General features: G+C 51.2%; 1 protein-coding gene across 1 annotated transcript in view; it reads right to left on the bottom strand.

Annotated features, from left to right (window-relative positions):
• LOC147113121 (polypeptide N-acetylgalactosaminyltransferase 14-like) overlaps window positions 1-20,561 on the bottom strand; it is a 327,805-nt gene that overhangs the window by 62,392 nt on the left and 244,852 nt on the right. Inside the window, 3 exon segments of the mRNA XM_085998011.1 lie at window positions 7,622-7,632; window positions 7,634-7,675; window positions 7,677-7,716. Coding sequence (XP_085854137.1) covers window positions 7,622-7,632; window positions 7,634-7,675; window positions 7,677-7,716 — 93 coding nt within the window.

Raw genomic sequence — 20,561 nt, 5'->3', positions numbered from 1 at the left:
TTGCTCTCCCTGTCTCTCTCTCTCTCTCTCCCTCTCCCTGTCTCTCTCTCTCCCTGTCTCTCTCTCTCCCTCTCCCTGTCTCTCTCTCTCTCTCTCCCCCCTCGCCCGGTCTCTCTCTCTTGCCCTCTCCCTGTCTCTCTCTCTCTCCCTCTCCCTGTCTCTCTCTCTCTCTCCTTCTCCCTGTCACTCCCCTCTCTCTCTCCCTCTCCTGTCTCTCTCTCCCTGTCTCTCTCTCTCTCCCTCCCACTGTCCTCTCTCTCCCTCTCCCTGTCTCTCTCTCTCTCTTTCCCTCTCCCTGTCCCTCTCTCTCCCTCTCCATCTCCCTCTCTCTCTCTCCCTCTCCGTCTCTCTCTCCCTCTCCGTCTCTCTCCCCCTCTCCCTGTCTCTCTCTCTCTCTCCCTCTCCCTGTCTCTCTCTCTCTCTCCCTCTCCCTGTCTCTCTCTCTCTCTCCCTCTCCCTATGTCTCTCGCTCTCTCTCCCTCTCCCTGTCTCTCTCTCTCTCCCTGTCTCTCTCTCCCTCTCCCTGTCTCTCTCTCTCCCTCTCCCCGTCTCTCTCTCTCTCTCTCCCTGTCTCTTTCTCTCTCTCTGCCTCTCTCCCTGTCTCTCTCTCCCCCCTCTCTCTCACCCTTTCACTGTCTCTCTCTCTCCCTCTCCCTGTCTCTCTCTCTCCCTCTCCCTCTCCCTGTCTCTCTCTCTCTCTCCCTCTCGCTCTCTCTCCCTCTCCCTGTCTCTCTCTCTCTCTCCCTCTCCCTGTCTCTCTCTCTCCCTCTCCCTGTCTCTCTCTCTCTCTCTCCCTCTCCCTGTCTCTCTCTCTCTCCCTCTCCCTGTCTCTCTCTCCCTCTCCCTTTCTCTCTCTCTCTCTCTGTCTCTCTCTCCAATTCCAATTCCAATTCAAATGCTTTATTGGCATGAAAGTTTACAGAGAACCATATTGCCAAAGCTTACATAGCAAAAAGGTACAGTTTTCCAACATTCTGTAGGTGTCAATCGATTTGACATTTGTTGGGTACATACAATATTACTTTTAAACAATATTAATTTTAAACAGTCTTTGTACTTCATTTGGTACGTTCAATATTAATTTTAAACAGTCTTAATTTTAAACAGTCCTCAGGTTGTGACATGTTGTTACATATTTGGCCCCAAGGTATGGTCTGTCTCCTTCTCCCAGGACTAATCTCAATTTTGACAGGTCATCCAATTCCTTGAAATCTGGGGTTGTTTGGCTTAGCTTGTTGAATAATATGTTTCTTAATGTGTTGAATTTTTCGCATTTTAGGAGGAAATGCATTTCTGTTCAACCTCACCGGCCAGACATTGATCGCATATTCTATTCTCTCTAGGCTGCCAGGATTTCTTGTATCTGCCTTTTTCAATTTCCAGTTGGTGGTCGCTTAGTCTGTACCTGGTGAGGGTCTGTCTCTGTTTTGTGTCTCTGATGGTCGTGAGGTAGTCTGCCAGTTTATATTCTCTTTTTAGGGCCCGGTAACATTCTAATCTGCTTTGGCTTTCGGTTATTTTGTTCCAATGTTCCAGGTAGGTTTCTTTGCATTGTTTAATGATTTGGTTCACTCGGATTGGTGTTTGGACGGCTGTGTTGGTCTGGGGCTGGTCAGGGTCCGGCTGAGTACTTATTTTCAGTAGCAGCTGACTCAGGGACTCTTTTCTGGGTTTAGCTCTTGGGTCTGAAAGGCTTTGAAATGAAGGGTGTCTGGGGAGCTAGATTTGAGGTGATTTAGGAAGTTTAGTGCTCGTTTTTGGATGTTTATTATCAGTGGGTATCTGCCTAGTTCGGCTCTGCATGCATTTGTTGGCGTTTTTCTTTGGGTGCGAAGGATGCTTCGGCAGAATTCTGCATGTAGGGCTTCTATTGTGGTGTTTTTCCCATTTAGTGTAGCTTTGGTGATTTAGCGGGCCCCATACTTCGCTACCGTACAGTGCAATGGGCAGGATTATGCTGTCAAATATTTTTAGCCAGATTTTGATTAGGATTTGGATGTTGTAGAATTTTCTTTTTATTGCTCTCTCTCCATCTCCCTGTCTCTCTCTCTCTCTCCCTCTCCCTGTCTCTCTCTCTCTCCCTCTCCCTGTCTCTCTCCCTCTACCTGTCTCTCTCTCTCTCCCCTGTCTCTCTCTCCCTGTCTCTCTCCCCTGTCTCTCTCTCCCTCTCCCTATCTCTCTCTCTCTCCATCTCCCTGTCTCTCTCTCTCTCTCCCCTCTCCCCGTCTCTCTCTCTCCCGCTCTCCCCTGTCTCTCTCCCTCTACCTGTCACTCTCTCTCTCTCTCTCTCCCTCTCCCCGTCTCTCTCTCCCTCTCCCTGTCTCTCTCTCTCCCTCTCCCTATCTCTCTCTCCCTCTCCCTGTTTCTCTCTCTCTCCATCTCCCTGTCTCTCTCTCTCTCTCCCTCTCCCTGTCTCTCTCCCTCTACCTGTCTCTCTCTCTCCCTGTCTCTCTCTCCGTCTCTCTCTCCCTGTCTCTCTCTCCCTCTCCCTATCTCTCTCTCTCTCCATCTCCCTCTCTCTCTCTCTCCCTCTCCCCGTCTCTCTCTCTCCCACTCTCCGTCTCTCTCCTCTACCTGTCTCTCTCTCTCCTGTCTCTCTCTCCCTCTCCCTGTTTCTCTCTCTCTCCATCTCCCTGTCTCTCTCTCTCTCTCCCTCTCCCTGTCTCTCTCTCTCCCTCTCCCTGTCTCTCTCCCTCTACCTGTCTCCTCTCTCTCGCCCTGTCTCTCTCTCTCCCCACTCTCCCTGTCTCTCTCCCTCTACCTCTCTCTCCCTCTCCCTGTTTCTCTCTCTCTCCGTCTCCATCTCTCTCTCTCTCCCTCTCCCCGTCTCTCTCTCTCCCACTCTCCCTGTCTCTCTCCCTCTACCTGTCTCTCTCTCTCCCTGTCTCTCTCTCCCTCTCCCTGTTTCTCTCTCTCTCCATCTCCCTGTCTCTCTCTCTCTCCCTCTCCCCGTCTCTCTCTCTCCCTCTCCCTGTCTCTCTCCCTCTACCTGTCTCTCTCTCTCTCCCTGTCTCTCTCTCCCTGTCTCTCTCCCTGTCTCTCTCTCCCTCTCCCTGTCTCTCTCTCTCTCCATCTCCCTGTCTCTCTCTCTCTCTCCCTCTCCCCGTCTCTCTCTCTCCCGCTCTCCCTGTCTCTCTCCCTCTACCTGTCTCTCTCTCTCTCCCTGTCTCTCTCTCCCTGTCTCTCTCTCCCTCTCCCTATCTCTCTCTCTCCATCTCCCTGTCCTCTCTCTCTCTCTCACTCTACCTGTCTCTCTCTCTCTCCCTGTCTCTCTCCCTCTCCCTGTTTCTCTCTCTCTCCATCTCCCTGTCTCTCTCTCTCTCCCTCTCCCTGTCTCTCTCTCTCTCCCTCTCCCTGTCTCTCTCCCTCTACCTGTCTCTCTCTCTCTCCCTGTCTCTCTCTCCCTGTCTCTCTCTCCCTCTCCCTATCTCTCTCTCTCTCCATCTCCCTGTCTCTCTCTCTCTCCCTCTCCCTGTCTCTCTCTCTCTCCCTGTCTCTCTCTCTCCCACTCTCCCTGTCTCTCTCCCTCTACCTGTCTCTCTCTCTCTCCCTGTCTCTCTCTCCATCTCCCTGTCTCTCTCTCTCAATTCAATTCAATTCAATTCAAATCGCTTTATTGGCATGACAAGGTACATCTTATGTTGCCAAAGCATCGAAAAACATTCATGGTTGTACACAAAAATACAGATCTATCCATACGGTGTATAAACAGATATATCCCTGAGTGTATAAATATACATTCATATAATTTGTATATACTCGTTTCTTATATTTAGTGGTTGTCCCTTTGTTTATGGCAAGCTGTAACATAGTGTGCCGCTAATGTTACACAATTTCTCTCTTCCCCTAGTAGGTATGGGAGTTTTTGGTCGTCATTCAAATTTCTGAATTCCGGGCATATTTTTGTGAATTTTGGGTAGAAATTCTCCCTTATGCCCTGATATTTTCTACAAGCTGTGAGGAAGTGCATCTCTGTCTCCACCACTCCCTGACTGCAGTGAGAGCATATCCTGTCCTCTCTTGGTAGCCGGGTCTGCCTGTGTCTACTTTTTTCGATCGCCAGGCTATGTTCACTAAGTCTGTACATTGTCAAGGTTTTTCTCAGTTTGCTATCCTTTACCATGGTCAGGTAATCAGCCTTGTTGTATTGTCTGTTTAGGGCCAAGTAGCAATTGAGTTTGCTTTGGGTTTTTGTTGTTTCTGCCCAATATGACAGATATTTTTCCTTTTGCTTAGCGACGATTGTGTTGGGTCGAATTCTTTGTGTTACCCTGTCACTGTCCTGGGGCTGGTTATTGTTAATAGTGTTAGTAGTTACTTCACTGAGTCCCAGGACTAGTTGACTGAGGGTATTCTTCTTTATGGTCCTCTCTTGGCATTTCAGGGCTTTGTAATGATAGCATTGGGGGTTGCTCATTTCTAGGTGTTTCCAAAATTTGGTGGCTCTTTTTTGGATAGTGATTATTAATGGATATTGGCCTAGTTCTGCCCTGCATGCATTGTTTACGGTTTTCCTTTGAGTCCGGAGGATACACTTTTACAGAATTCTGCATGTAGGATCTCAATTGGGTGTTTGTACCCATTTTGCAAATTCTTGTTGTGTTAGCGGGTCCCCACACCTCACTGCCATAGAGTGCAATTGGTTCAATTACTGATTTGAAAATTTTGAGCCAAATGCTAATTGGGATTTCTATTTGGATTGATTTTTAATGGCATAGAAAGCCCTTCTTGCTTTCTCTTTTCAGTTCATTCACAGCCAGATGGAAAATTTCCCGTAGAACTGATTTTTAAGCCCAAGTATGTGTAGTTAGTGGTTTGTTCAATTTTCGTTGTTCCTAGTAATGAAATTTATTTTGGGTCCCTGATGTCTGGATCTTTGCTGGAACACAAGGACTTTGGTTTTTTGGGGATTTATTGTCAGGGCCCAGGTCTGGCAGTACGACTCCAGCAGATCCAGGTTCTGCTGTAACCCTCCTTAGTTGGTGACAGCAGAACCAGGTCCATCTGCATAGAGGGAGGAATTTAACCTTGGATTCATATAGGGTGAGGCCGGGTGCTGTAGATTGTTCAAGTAGTTTTGCCAATTCATTTATGTAAATATTAAAGAGTGTCGGTGAGATGGGGCGAGCCCTGCGTCACCCCCCGCCCCTGTGGGAAGTATTTTGTTTGTTTGTCCTCCAATTTTAACTGCACATTTGTTGTTTGTATACATTGATTTAATTACATCATATGTTTTTCCTCCTACCCCGCTTTCGATAAGTTTCAGGAATAAACCGTCGTGCCAGATAGAATCGAAAGCCTTCTGGAAATTCTATAAAGCATGCGTAGATTTTGCTTTTGTTTTGATGAACGTGTTTGTCAATTAGGGTCTGTAGGGTGAAGATATGATCTGATGTTCTATAGTTTGGCAGGAATCCAATTTGGCTTTTGCTCAAGACATTGTGCTCCTCAAGGAAGTTTATAAGTCTTTTGTTTATGATACTACAGAATACCTTCCCCAGGTTACTGTTTACACAGATGCCTCGATAGTTATTTGGGTCGACTTTGTCCCCACTTTGTATATGGGTGTTATGAGTCCTTTGTTCCAGATATCAGGGAAGTAACCGACACTCAGAACAAGTTGAAGAGTTTTAGGATAGCCAGTTTCATTTTTATCGTCTGTGTGTTTAATCATCTTGCTTAGTATGCCGTCTGCACCGCAAGCTTTTCCTGGTCGCAGGTCCCTTGAGTTTTTCAAATAGTTCTTTTTCTGTTATTATGGAGTCTAGCGGGTTTTGGTTATCTTTTATGGCCATTTCGAGCTTTTCCAGTTTTTTGCATATTTGGTGTTGCTCTGGCTTAGTGTGTTTTTCTGGTATAATTTTTCAAAGTGGTTTTCCCATGTGTCTCTCCATTTTGAATGGCCAATTCGTCGTGTTGTTTTTTGTGTAATGTATTCCAGTTGTCCCAGAAAACAATTGGAATCAATGGATTCCTCATGGAGCTGAGTGTATTCTTAATATACTGCTCTTTTTTGGTTCTGAGTGTGTTTCTGTATTGTGTTAGTGTCTGACAATAAGTAAGGCGTAATTCCTTGTTTTCTTGGCTGTCTGTGTTTTTGGTTTGATATTTTTCTAAGTTTTTTCCTCATGTTATGGCAATCTGGGTCAAACCATTTTTCATAGTTTTTTGTTTTGGGTTTGTTCTTGCGAGCTTTCAAGTTTGACCTTGTTCCAAGTTATCAAAAATATTGTTTAGGTTATTCACTGCCCGGTTTACGCCTTCTTTATTGTGAGTGTATATGTTATCCAGAAAGGTGTCCAAGAGAGCTTGAGTTGATTCATTGCTAATTGCTTTCTGGTAGTTTTCTGTGCTGTTTTTGGCCCATCTGTACGATTTTTTGGTGTTGTACAGCTTACTGGGTTGTGTTTCTGTGTTGGTTGTTTCTGTCTTTTTAAGATACATAGTAATTTGACTGTGGTCTGACAGTGTTGTTTGTGGTTTGACTGTCAATGCTCTGAAAGAGGATGGGTCCAAATCCATAATCATATAGTCTACGGTGCGACAGCCAAGAGGTGAGCAATAGGTCGATCTTCCTAGGAGGTCTCCCATGAACCTACCATTGACAATGTACAGACCCAGGCTTCGACAGAGCAGCAGGAAGCTGTTTTCTGTTGGTATTTGTCTGCTTGTCGCAGTTATGCCTGTATGGAAGGGAAGGGATATCGAAGTGGTTATTCCCGAAATATGTTAATTGTTTCCCTGATTATTGGTGAAGTCTGTTCTTTGCCAGTTCTTGAATTGAGGTCACCCACAGATCAACACGTTCCCCTGGGCCTGGAATTGGATAATCTCTCTCTCTCCCTCTCCTTGTCTCTCTCTCTCTCTCCCTCTCCCTGTCTCTCTCTCCCTCTCCCTGTCTCTATCTCCCTCCTCCCTCTCACCTCCCCTGCCTCTCTCTCTCCCTCTCCCTCTCCCTGTCTCTCTCTCCCTTCTCTCCCTCTCCCTATCTCTCTCTCTCTCTCTCCCTGTCCTCTCTCTCTCTCTCTGCCTCTCCCTGTCTCTCCTCTCTCTCTCTCCTCTCACTCGTCTCTCTCTCTCTCTCTCTCTCTCCCTCTCCCTGTCTCTCTCTCTCTCTCTCTCCCTCTCCCTGTCTCTCTCTCTCTCTCCCTCTTCCTGTCTCTCTCTCTCTTCTCCCTCTCCCTCTCCCTGTCTCTCTCTCTCTCCCACTCCCCGGTCTCTCTCTCTCTCTCCCTCTCCCTATCTCTCTCTCTCTCTCTCTCTCACTCTCCCTCTCCCTGTCCTCTCTCTCTCTCTCCTCTCACCTCTCCGTCTCTCTCTCGCTCCCTCTCCCTGTCTCTCTCTTCTCCCTCTCCATGTCTCTCTCTCTCCCTCTCCCTGTCTCTCTCTCCCTCTCCGTTTCCCTCTCCCCTCTCTCTCTCTCTCCCTGTCTCTCTCTATCCCACTCTCCCCTGTCTCTCTCTCCCTCGACCTGTCTCACTCTCTCTCTCCCTGGTCTCTCTCTCCCTCTCCCTGTCTCTCTCTCCCTCTCCCTGTCTCTCTCTCTCCCTGTCTGTCTCTCCCGGTCTCTGGCGCAGTAGAGCGTCCCAAGGCACAGACACAGAAATCCTTTGACACTTACTCTCCATAGGGGCCGACCTTTGGCAGATGGCCGGGCTGCGTAGTAAAAGCGTTTGGAACTCATCCATCCAGACTTCAACCGTGCGCTTCGTGTTTCTGTAAAACAAAGAGTAAAAGGAGAGCGGAGGAGAGGAGAGGGGAGGGGAGGGGAGGAGAGGGGGAGGAGAGAGGAGGAGAGGAGAGGAGGAGAGGGGAGGGAGAGGGGGAGGCGAGATGAGGAGAGGAGAGGAGAGGAGAGGAGGAGGGGAGGAGAGGAGAGGAGAGGAGAGGGGAGGGGAGGGGGGAGGAGAGGAGAGGAGAGGAGAGGGGAGGAGAGGAGAGGAGAGGAGGGGAGAGGAGAGAAGAGAAGGGAGGAGAGGAGAGGAGAGGAGAGGGGAGGGGAGGAGAGGAGAGGAGAGGGGAGGGGAGGAGAGGAGAGGAGAGGAGAGGAGAGAGGAGGAGAGGAGAGGAGGAGAGGGGAGGAGAGGAGAGGAGAGGGGAGGGGAGGAGAGGAGAGGAGAGGGAAGGGGGAGGAGAGGAGAGGAGAGGAGGAGAGAGGAGGGGAGGGGAGGAGAGGGGAGGAGAGAGGAGGAGAGGAGAGGAGGAGAGGGGAGGAGAGGAGAGGGGAGGAGAGAGGAGGAGAGGAGAGGAGAGGGAGGAGAGGAGAGCAGAGTGGGAGGGGAGGAGAGGAGAGGAGAGGAGAGGGGAGGGGAGGAGAGGAGAGGAGAGGAGAGGGGAGGAGAGGAGAGGAGAGGAGAGAAGGGAGGAGAGGAAGAGGAGAGGGAGAGGGGAGGGAGGAGAGGAGAGGAGGAGGGGAGGGGAGGAGAGGAGAGGGGAGGGGAGGAGAGGAGAGGAGAGGGGAGGAGAGGAGAGGAGGGGAGAGGAGAGAAGAGAAGGGAGGAGAGGAGAGGAGAGGAGAGGGGAGGGGAGGAGAGGAGAGGAGAGGGCGAGAGGAGAGGAGAGGAGAGAGGAGGAGAGGAGAGGAGGAGAGGGGAGGAGAGGAGAGGAGAGGGGAGGGGAGGAGAGGAGAGGAGAGGAGGGAAGGGGAGGAGAGGAGAGGAGAGAGAGGAGAGGAGAAGAGGGAGAGGAGAGGAGAGGGGGAGGAGAGGAGAGGAGAGGGAAGGGGAGAGAGGAGGAGAGGAGATGGGGGGAGAGGAGAGGATGAGGTGAGGAAGGGGAGGAGAGGAGAGGGGGAGTGAGAGAAGAGGGGAGGGGAGGGGAGGAGAGGAGAGGGGAGAGAAGAGAAGAGGGGAGGGGTGGAGAGGGTGGGGGGTAGAGGGGAGGGGGTGGGGAGGAGAGGAGGGGAGGAGAGGAGAGGGAGGGGAGGAGGTGTGTAGATGGGGGGAGGGGAGGAGAGGGGAGGGGAGGGGTGAGAGGAGAGAGGGGAGAGGAGCGGAGAGGGGAGGGGGAGGAGAGGGGAGGTGAGGAGAGGGGAGGGGAGGGGAGGAGAGGAGTGCAGAGGGGAGGGAGGGGGAGGGGTGGGGAGGGGAGGGGAGGAGAGGAGAGGATGAGGAGAGGGGGGAGAGGGGGAAGGAGGCGTGCGGAGGGAGGAGAGGAGAGGGGAGGAGAAGGAGAGGAGGAGAGGTGGAGGGGGGAGGAGTATGGGGGAGAGAAGAGAAGTGGGGAGGGGAGGAGAGGAGAGGTTGGAGGTGAGGTGGTGGGGAGGAGAGGAGAGGGAGAGGGGGGGAGGGGAGGGGGAGGGATGGGGGGAGAGGGGAAGGGGAGGAGAGGAGAGGGAAGGGGTAGGTGAGGAGAGGAGAGGGGTGGGGGTGTGGGGGTGGAGAGGGTGAGGGGAGGGGTGAGAGTGAGAGGAGGAGAGGAGTGGAGAGGGGAGGGGAGTGGAGAGGGAGGCGTGGAGAGGGGAGTGGAGGGGAGGAGTGGGTGGAGAGGAGAGTGGGAGAGGTGAGGTGTGGTGAGGGGAGAAGAGGAGAGGAGAGGAGAGGGGGGGGGAGAGGGAAGAGAGGCGAGGGGAGGGGAGGAGAGGAGAGGAGAGGAGAAGGGGTGAGAAGGAGGGGTGGAGTGGGAGTGGAAGGGGAGGAGTGGGAAGGGGGGAGAGGGGAGGGGAGGAGAGGAGGGGAGAGGTGAGGGGTGGAGAGGGGTAGAGAGGCGAGGGTGGGGAGGAGAGGTGAGGTGTGGGGTGGAGAGGAGGGGTGGAGGGAGGGGTGGTGATGGGAAGGGGTGGAGTGGGGGGGGAGGGGTGGTGTGGGGGGATTGTTGAGGGGTGGGTGAGGGGTGGAGTGGAGTGGGGTGGGGTGGGGGTGTGGTGAGGTGAGGGAAGGGGTGGTGTGGAAGGTGGGGTTGGGTGACGGGAAGGGAAGGAGAGGAGAGGGGAGAGGAGAGGAAGGGGAGGAGAGGAGAGGTAGAGGAGAGGGGAGGAGAGGGGAGGGGTGTAAAGTCTGTGGGTTGTTTAGTTAATTAATACACAGACTCCAAGAGTAACTTAAAACAGGACTTTACTATTCGAAGGTCAGGGGCGAATCTGCCAATAAATCCTGACACAACACTTATATACTGGTGTGGTCACCGTCGGTATTACAGGTATACAGAAGCCAAACAAAGTAGTGCCACACCTAAAATAGTTCTCTTAAAGGTGAACAGTTACATACAATAGTTCTCTTAAAGGTAGACGGGTACATACACTACAATCCTCCCTTTTTAGCTTACAACATACTTATTCCCCATTAAACATAACATATAATCAACTTCATGTAAAACAATTCACAGATATAGTCTCTGCGGGAACAGTTCGCAGATTCAGTCTCTGGTCTTGACTCGGTCCGAACAACATCTCTGTGGTGTAGCCGGTTCACATTTCTAGCGTGACTCATCCAATAGTCTTTCCCTTGGCTTAACAGCTTGAACTTCCGTCCTGCTAAACAGCAGTGCTGACTTTTACAAACAGCTGGACTGCCTTGGTAATTTTTCCTACTTTCCAACTGATTTTGGCCCCTTTCGTAGGGCCCACGTGCATGCTCTGATAGAAGTGATAATGATTTAGATGGTTATCGTCTTCTGCTTCGTCTTTTTCTTTTCTGCGTCTTGGAGACTCTCGGGGCTCCCTTATCCGCTGCCAGCTGTAGCGCCACCATCTCCCTATGTTCCTTAGACTTTAAGTGCTTCATCCTGATTTCTGCACTTTGGGAGTTTTCATCACAAGCTGGGCAGACCAAGTCATCGTAATATTCCGTGTCACTCAACAGGTCATGGTAATATTCGGTGTCGTCCTGAGCTAGTCTAGCGAGAGGGCCTGCTACTTCTTCCTTACCCAACTGGACGTTAGCCGACTGTTGTTCCCTCCCTAGACATCTTTCCTGAAGAGACTTCTTCATGCGTTCATATTCCATCCCGCTCTTCCTGGTTTCCTGCCAATCCTTCACTAATGACCTCATTTGTGATTCCAATACTTCCCCTTCCATCGGGGATTGATTGATCGGGCTATTCAATCCTTCTACTGGAGCAGCTGTTTCAACATTCTGTAGTTCACATTGACGTGATTCAGCGTACTTTCGGCAGCCCCGTAAAATCTGTGTTGCAACCTCAACTATTCCCCAAACTTTTGAGAGCTCCGAACCCCTTCCCTTTGAGATTGAAGCTCGTGTTCAAATGGTTCCCATTGCAGAGTCTTGTCTCTCAGCATATGAAGGAGTTGGCTGACCGTTAACTCTTCCACGGGGACCCTGTGGATCAGAGTCTTCTCCATTTCATCCACCTTTTCCTCCATGCTTCCACCTTTTTTTCCTCTTGTACTTTGGCTTTAAGCGCTCGGAGAAGTTGCGCCTTGATGCTCTCTAGCTCATGTTCAGGGGCCATTCTTACAGTCTCTGTGTTTCTTACAGTTGCCTTTTCTTTCACTGAAAGAATTCCCAGTTGAATCTGTTCTTCAAGTTGTTGAACCTCGGTCATTGCCGCCTCATATTTGTCTTGGGTTTCCTTCAATATTTTTATGAGTTCTTGGACATCTTGACTTTCATGTTCTGCCATGTCTTTCACCTCTAATTTCTCATCTATGGATGGAACTTCTACCGATGAGTCTGTCTTGGCCTTGAGCTCATCAAGAATTTCCTGCAGCCTTTGGACTTCTTGCTCATGTTCAACCTTAGTTGCTCATAAGCTTCCACTGAAACTAGCTTTTCGGAGGTTGCCGAGTTAACCCCCTCCAGGATTGTAGCCTGGGCCTGTTCATACTGTTCCTTCAACTTCTCAAACTCTGCTTGTAAGGAGTCGTAGAGAAGAACTGGAATAAAATCCTGGCTTCCTGAAGATTCCTCTTCATTTGCTTCTTTCTGCAAATATTCTAACTCCTGAACAGCATAAGGGAGATGTGATCGGTGATTGGTCACGATGGCTCTATGGTCGCTCTCTGCTTGAGCTAGCTGCTTCTGTTGTCTTTCCAGATTCTCCCATTCGGTGTCATAGAACTTTTCATTGTTTTCATCTCTGTACGAGACGGTAACTCAATTGTTCTAATTGTTGTCGTAATTTGAAATAAAGTTGAGTCTGAGCTCGGTGTTCTTCCGTCATGGATATGTCCTTAAACTGAACAGACTCAGAATTCTCTGTCAAACTATGTTGTCGTTTGTTCGGTGGAGATCTGTTCTGAAACTTTGTTCTTCTCTGGAGCATAAGCCTTTCTGCATGCCTTCATTTTTCCAACCTTAGTCGGCAAGTCCATTTTAGCCTTGTCTTTCACATTTGGGTTGGTCTTATCGTCATCCGATTCAGAATCTGAGCTGATTGTCTGCACCGAGTCCTCACTCGTTATGGCTTTTAGATAGGGGCCATTCCATGTCTATTTTCTTGATCCACTCCGTCCTAGAAGTGGTGGTCCTCCCTCAGGTAGTACCGTATAAGTTCATTCTTGGGTGCTCTTTACCCCTATCTCTCACCTTGACTCTTATCTTTCCCATGGGGTATACTTTATGCCCCGTGTATGTCTGCAATACGAACTTGGTATCTCTTAAGGGTATATGTGAGAATAGCTGGTGGTAATCCCTTCGATTTATGACTGATAGAGCTGATCCAGTGTCCAACTCATTTTCACTTGGACTCCAGCTATTTTAGCATGACCCAGATAGTTTGTAGGTCAGCTTCCTTACTCACATTGTGAATTCTCAGACTACCCAGCTCCTGGCCGTTTGGGTCTGAGTCCGAATTCTGTTCGTCTGAACTCTTCTCAGCCACCCTTGTGTACCTTGTTGTACTTTTCCTGTGATGGCTTCCTTTGGTTGTTGGTCTTCTTCCCTGACCGGCATACCTTAGCTATGTGACCCAGTTTGCCACATTTCCTACATTCCTGGTTCTTAAACCAGCATTGGTTCTGGTCGTGTGTTGTCTTCCCACAACGATAACATTTTGTTGTTGTCGAGGTAATTTGATCCACACTGAGTGCCGCTGTCTTTAGCTGCATTTCCGCAGTTCCCTTCGCTGCGGCTTCGTGCGATGCTGCAATAAGGACAGCCCTGTCAAGTGTAAGGTCGTTCTCTTCGAGTAGTCGCTTTTGCGTTCCTTCCTTTGCCAATCCGCACACGAACTTGTCTCGCAATGCCTCTGTCAGATTCCCTCCAAACTGGCAGTATTTCGCTAGTCTACGCAGTTCGACCAAGTATTCTGCGTTGCTTTCGTCTTTCCGTTGCGTTCTCGCATAGAATTTGAATCGTTCCGCCAACATCAACGGTGTGGGGTTCAAGTGATCCTTCAGAACAGTCACAATATCATCGAAAGTCTGATCCGCCGGTTTAGCTGGTGCTAGTAGATGCTTCAAGAGCCCGTATGTCTTCGCGCCCATCGAGTTTAGCAAGGTTATAGCTTTGTCATCTTCTTCTATTTTATTGGCCTCACAATAGATCTCAATGCGTTCCACATACGTGGCCCAGTCTTCTACCTCAGAATTAAAATCGTTGATGTTACCACGCTTAGGCATCTTCCTCTCTTCCTGATAACACCACGAATTATTTCTTTAAATTTTCTTTTATTTTTTTTTCCAAGATGGCGGTTCCCGCGAAAATGGCGGTTTCCCGCGCTTATCTTCTCTCCCCGCCCACTTCAATGGCGGTTTCCCGCTTCTGTCTTCTTCCCCGCCTAATGGCGGCTTCCCGCGTTTCTTCCCTGGCGGGAGGGGTACACTTTCCCCACGGGCGACGGCCGCTGGCTTTCAGGTTCACAGCCTGCGCGTCGGCTTCAGTGCTTTCCCTTTTCTCGGCAGGGCAACCGGCGCTGGGTACACCCCGTTGACGGCGAACAGTTTCAGCCGCTGGGCTGGCTCTCGCTCAGTTCCCCTTGCTCGGGCTCTGTCTCTCTCCCGCTCGCTCGGCTCTACCGGCGCTGGGTACACCCCGTTGACGGAGAACAGTTTCAGCCGCTGGACTGGCTCTCGCTCAGTCTCCCTTGCTCGGGCTCTGTCTCTCTCCCGCTCGCTCGGCTCTACCGGCGCTGGGTACACCCCGTTGACGGAGAACAGTTTCAGCCGCTGGACTGGCTCTCGCTCAGTCTCCCTTGGTCGGCTCTGCCTCTCCCGCTCGCTCGGCTCCCAATCGCGCCTCCCAGCCCTCTCGCAGTCCGGTGCTTCCCTCCCCGGCTGCGGCTGAGTTTATCTCTTCCCGCGCCTACGTTCCCGGTCGCAGCGCTTCGTGGCTTCGGTCGCTGCCCGGCCTTTTTCGCCGGTCGCGGTCTAGCTGTCTCACGACGCCGTTGCGTCCCCCAGCCTGTCTGTACCGCGGCTTCCTTGCTCCACGCTGCCCCAGTCTCAGCGCCTCTGGACCCGACTTCTGTCTGGCTCCTTTCCCCCTCGACCGTGGTCGAGTGCACCGCCCTTATCCTCCGGTTATTCTTTTTACTTTCCCTTACTCACAGTCACCGTGGCCGCCTTGCTTCTCGTGCTGATCGGCTCACTCCTCACCGTGGCAGAAGGGAGTCAGTGCCTGTTGCTGATGGAAGTCTTTGTCTCTAAATTCTTCCTCCTTTCTAGTTCTGCAGCCTCGAGTTTTCTCCCAGCAGAATGACGAGGGCGGTTGCCTCTTCTCGACGCTCGTTAACTGCTTCGGAAGTATTGTTGCCGCAGGGTACGATCGGACTCGTCGCCACTGTAAAGTCTGTGGGTTGTTTAGTTAATTAATACACAGACTCCAAGAGTAACTTAAAACAGGACTTTACTATTCGAAGGTCAGGGCGGATCTGCCCAATAAATCCTGACACAACACTTATATACTGGTGTGGTCACCGTCGGTATTACAGTATACAGAAGCCAAACAAAGTAGTGGCACACCTAAAATAGTTCCCTTAAAGGTGAACGGTTATATACAATAGTTCTCTTAAAGGTAGACGGGTACATACACTACAGAGGGGAGGAGAGGAGAGGGGAGGAGAGGAGAGGGGAGGGGGAGAGGAGGGGAGAGGGAAGGGGAGAGGAGAGGAGAGGAGAGGGAAGGGGAGGAGAGGAGAGGAGAGGAGAGGGGAGGAGAGGGAAGGAGAGGAGAGGAGAGGGGAGGGGGAGAGGAGAGGGAAGGGGAGGGGAGGAGAGCAGAGGAGAGGGAAGGGGAGAGGAGAGGGAAGGAGAGGAGAGTAGAGGGAAGGGGAGGAGAGGAGAGGAGAGGGGAGGAGAGGGGGAGAGAAGAGGAGAGGAGAGAGGAGGGGTGAGAGGAGAGGGGAGGCGAGGAGAGGAGAGGAGAGGAGAGGAGGGGGAGGGGAGGGGAGGGGAGGAGAGGAGGGGAGAGGAGAGAGGGGAGAGGGGAAGAGAGGCGAGGGGAGGGGAGGAGAGGAGAGGAGGGGGGAGGAGAAGGAGGGGAGGAGAGGGGAGGGGAGGAGAGGGAAGGGGAGGAGAGGGGAGGGGAGGAGAGGGAAGGGGAGTGGAAGGGAGAGAAGTCGTCGGTGAGAGAGGAGGTGGGGAAAGGAGTAGAGAGACGAGCCGGGGGGATGTTGGCGTGAGAGAGGGAGCGGGTGAGAGAGGGGGTGAGAGAGGGTGGTAAGAGAGGGGGTGTAGGGGAGGTGTAGGAAGGGGTTATTTCCCTGACATCTGGAACAAAGGACTCATAACACCCATATACAAAAGTGGGGACAAAATCGACCCGAACAACTATCGAGGCATCTGTGTAAACAGTAACCTGGGGAAGGTATTCTGTAGCATCATAAACAAAAGACTTACAAACTTCCTTGAAGAGCACAATGTCTTGAGTAAAAGCCAAATTGGATTCCTGCCAAACTATAGAACATCCGATCATATCTTCACCCTACAGACCCTAATTGACAAACACGTTCACCATAACAAAAGCAAAATCTACGCATGCTTTGTCGATTTCCAGAAGGCTTTCGACTCCATCTGGCATGACGGTTTATTCCTGAAACTTATCGAAAGCGGGGTAGGAGGGAAAACATATGATGTAATTAAATCAATGTATACAAACAATAAATGTGCAGTTAAAATTGGAGACAAACAAACAAAATACTTCCCACAGGGGCGGGGGGTGACGCAGGGCTCGCCAATCTCACCGACACTCTTTAATATTTACATAAATGAATTGGCAAAACTACTTGAACAATCTACAGCACCCGGCCTCACCCTATATGAATCCAAGGTTAAATTCCTCCTCTATGCCGACGACCTGGTTCTGCTGTCACCAACTAAGGAGGGTCTACAGCAGAACCTGGACCTGCTGGAGTCGTACTGCCAGACTTGGGCCCTGACAATAAATCCCCAAAAAACCAAAGTCCTTGTGTTCCAGCAAAGATCCAAACAACATGGACCCACAATAAATTTCACAGTAGGAACAACCAAAATTGAACAAACCACTCACTACACATACTTGGGCTTAAAAATCAGTTCTACGGGAAACTTCAAACTGGCTGTGAATGAACTGAAAGAGAAAGCAAGAAGGGCTTTCTATGCCATCAAAAAATCAATCCAAATAGAAATCCCAATTAGCATTTGGCTCAAAATTTTCAAATCAGTAATTGAACCAATTGCACTCTATGGCAGTGAGGTCTGGGGACCACTAACACAACAAGATTTTGCAAAATGGGACAAACACCCAATTGAGATCCTACATGCGGAATTCTGTAAAAGTATCCTCCGGACTCAAAGGAAAACAGTAAACAACGCATGCAGGGCGGAACTAGGCCAATACCCATTAATAATCACTATCCAAAAAAGAGCCACCAAATTTTGGAATCACCTACAAATGAGCAACCCCCAATGCTATCACTACGACGCCCTGAAATGCCAAGAGCTGACCATAAAGAAGAATACCCTCAGTCAACTAGTCCTGGGACTCAATAAAGTAACTAATAACAATACTAACAATAACCAGTCCCAGGACAGTGACAGGGTAACACAAAGAATTCGACCCAACACAATCGTCGCTAAGCAAAAGGAAAAATATCTGTCATATTGGGCAGAAACAACAAAAACCCAAAGCAAACTCAATTGCTACTTGGCCCTAAACAGACAATACAACATAGCTGATTACCTGACCATGGTAAAGGATAACAAACTGAGAAGAACCTTGACAAGGTACAGACTTAACGAACATAGCCTAGCAATCGAAAAAGGCAGACACAGGCAGACCAGGCTGCCAAGAGAAGACAGGATATGCTCTCACTGCAGTCAGGGAGTAGTTGAGACAGAGATGCACTTCCTCACAGCCTGTGGAAAATATCAGGGCATCAGAGAGAATTTCTACCAAAAATTCTCACAAATATGCCCTGAGTTCAGAAATCTGACTGACAACCAAAGACTCCCATTCCTGCTGGGGGAGGAGAGAAGCTGTGTAACACTGGCGGCACACTATGTTACAGCTTGCCATGAACAGAGGGACAACCAGTAAACTAAGACAAGAGTATATATAAAGAAGGCGAGTGTATATTTGTAGACTCAGGGATATACCTGTTTATACACTGTATGAATGGAACCGCGTTTATGTGTTCAGCCATAAATGTATTTTGATGCTTTGGCAACATAAGATGTACCTTATCATGCCAATAAAGCGATTTGTATTGTATTGTATTGTATTGAAAGAGAGGGGTAGAGGGTTGAGCGGGGTGAGAGAGGGGGAGTGAGAGAGGTGGGAGAGGGGCGGGAGTGAGGGGGTGGGGGTGAAGTGGACCCATTCCTACTGGGGGAGGAGAGAAGCTGTGTAACACTGGCGGCACACTATGTTACAGTTTGCCATGAACAGAGGGACAACCAGTAAACTAAGAAAAGAGTATATATAAACAAGGCGAATGTATATTTATACACTCAGGGATATACCTGTTTATACACTGTATGAATAGAACTGCGTTTATGTGTTCAACCATAAATGTATTGTGATGCTTTGGCAACATAAGATGTACCTTATCATGCCAATAAAGCGATTTGAATTTGAATTTGAATTGAGAGGAGGGATGAGAGAGGGAGGGGTGAGGGGGAGAGAGGGAGAGGTGGGAGGGTGAGGGGGGAGAGAGGGGGGAGGGGGTGAGAGAGGGAGGGGAGGAGGGGGAGGAGGAGGGGGGAGATGGGGAGGGGTGAGGGCCGAGGGGGGAGAGAGGGAGGGGTGAGGGCCGAGGGGGAAGAGAGGGAGGGGTGAGGGGGAGGGTGGAGATAGGGAGGGGTGAGGGGGGAGAGAGGAAGGGGTTGGGGGAGAGAGGGAGGGGAGAGTGGGTGAGAGAGGGAGGGGTGAGGGGGAGGGGGGAGAGAGGGAGGGGGAGGGGAGAGGGGGGTTGAGTGAGGGGGAGGGGGGTGAGAGAGGGCGGTGAGGGGGGAGAGAGGGTGAGTGAGGGGGGAGGGGGGTGAGAGAGGGGTGGGGGTGTGAGGGGGGGTGAGAGAGGGCGGTGAGGTGGGGGAGAGAGGGAGGGGTGGGGGGAGAGAGGGGTGAGTGGGTGAGAGAGGGAGGGGTGAGGGGGAAGGGGGAGAGAGGGAGGGGAGGGGAGGGGGGTGAGTGAGGGGGGAGGGGGGAGTGAGGGTGAGTGAGGGGGGGTGAGAGAGGGGTGAGGGGGGAGAGAGGGTGAGTGAGTGGGGGGAGGGGGAGGGGGGCGAGAGAGGGGTGGGGGTGTGAGGGGGGTGAGAGAGGGGTGGGGGTGTGAGGGGGGGTGAGAGAGGGCGGTGAGGTGGGGGAGAGAGGGAGGGGTGGGGGGAGAGAGGGGTGAGTGGGTGAGAGAGGGAGGGGTGAGGGGGAAGGGGGAGAGAGGGAGGGGAGGGGAGGGGGGGTGAGTGAGGGGGAGGGGGGAGTGAGGGTGAGTGAGGGGGGAGGGGGAGGGGGTGAGAGAGGGGTGAGGGGGAGAGAGGGTGAGTGAGTGGGGGGAGGGGGCGGGGGGTGAGAGAGGGGTGGGGGTGTGAGGGGGGGTGAGAGAGGGGTGGAGGTGTGAGGGGGGGTGAGAGAGGGCAGTGAGGGGGGAGAGAGGGTGAGTGAGGGGGGGAGGGGGAGGGGGGTGAGAGAGGGGTGGTGGTATGAGGGGGGTGAGAGAGGGCAGTGAGGTGGGGGAGAGAGGGAGGGGTGGGGGGAGAGAGGGAGGGGTGAGTGGGTGAGAGAGGGAGGGGTGAGGGGGAGGGGGGAGAGAGGGAGGGGGAGGGGAGAGGGGGGTGAGTGAGGGGGAGGGGGGAAGTGAGGGTGAGTGAGGGGGGGAGGGGGAGGGGGGTGAGAGAGGGGTGGGGGTGTGAGGGGGGGTGAGAGAGGGGTGGGGGTGTGAGGGGGGTGAGAGAGGGCGGTGAGGTGGGGGAGGGGGGTGAGAGAGTGGTGAGGCCTGCGGCTGGAAACTGATTCATGGATCCATCCTTTGAATGGATCCATCCTTTGAACGAGCTCTCCGATTCGTCGCACTCCCTGCTCTTTCTCTACAGCCCTGCAGATGTTTCCCTTTCAAGTATTTTTCCAATTCCCTTTTGAAAGCTATTATTGAATGCCTTCTATCCTATCACCGGCCTTCCCTTTTGTTCTTTCATCCCCTCCCCCATTTCCCAGCCCCTACACTTTCTTAAAAATCTGTTCCATTTCCTGCTTTTTTCAAGTTCTGACGAAAGGTCTCGACCTGAAACATTAACTCTGTTTCTCTCTTCACAGATGCTGCCTGACCTGCTGAGTATCTCCAGCATTTTCTGCTTTTATTCCCTGCAAATCATACTGTGGGATCTTTTAACAGTCACCAGAAGAGGCAGATGGGCCCTCAATAATGCAGCATTCCCTCAGTACCAATTTTCACCACCAGATAAGCAAATATCTGAACTCACATCGAAACATGGAAACATAGAAACATAGAAGATAGGAGCAGGAGTAGGCCATTCGGCCCCTCGAGCCTGCTCTGCCATTTAATGAGATCATGGCTGATCATCCAAATTCCTGTCCCTGCTTTCTCCCCATATCCCTTGATCCCTTCAATCTTAAGAAATATATCTAACTCCTTCTTGAATATATTTAATGAATTGGCCTCAACTGCCTTTTATGGCAGAGAATTCCACAGGTTCACCACTCTCTGGGTGAAGAAATCCCTCCTCATCTCTGTCCTAAATGGCTTACCCCTTATCTTTAGACTGTGACCCCTGGTTTTGGACACCCCTGCCATCGGGAACATGCTTCCTGCATCTAGTCTGTCTAGTCCTGTTAGAATTTTATAAGTTTCAATGAGATCCCCTCTCATTCTTCTAAACTCTAGCGAATATAAGCCTAATCGACCCAATCTCTCCTCATACGTCATTCCTGCTATCCCAGGTATCAGTCTGGTGAATCTTCGCTGCACCCCCTCCATGGCAAGAACATCCTTCCTCAGATAAGGCGATCAAAGCTGCACACAATACGCAAGGTGTGGTCTCACCAAGGCCCTGTACAACTGCAGCAAGACATCCTTGCTCCTGTACTCGAATCCTCTCGCTATGATGGCCAACATACCATTTGCCTTCTTAACCGCCTGCTGCACCTGCATGCTTACCTTCAGCGACTGGTGCACAAGGACGCCCAGATCTCGTTGCACTTCCCCTTCTCCCAGTCTATTGCCGTTCAGAT

The sequence above is a fragment of the Somniosus microcephalus genome, chromosome 9, assembly GCF_052327205.1.
Source record: "Somniosus microcephalus isolate GS21.2 chromosome 9, FLI_Smic_1.0, whole genome shotgun sequence".
NCBI classification, from domain to species: domain Eukaryota; kingdom Metazoa; phylum Chordata; class Chondrichthyes; order Squaliformes; family Somniosidae; genus Somniosus; species Somniosus microcephalus.
The sequence above is the reverse complement of the archived record's forward strand: the minus strand, read 5'-3'. Positions and strand labels throughout refer to the sequence as shown.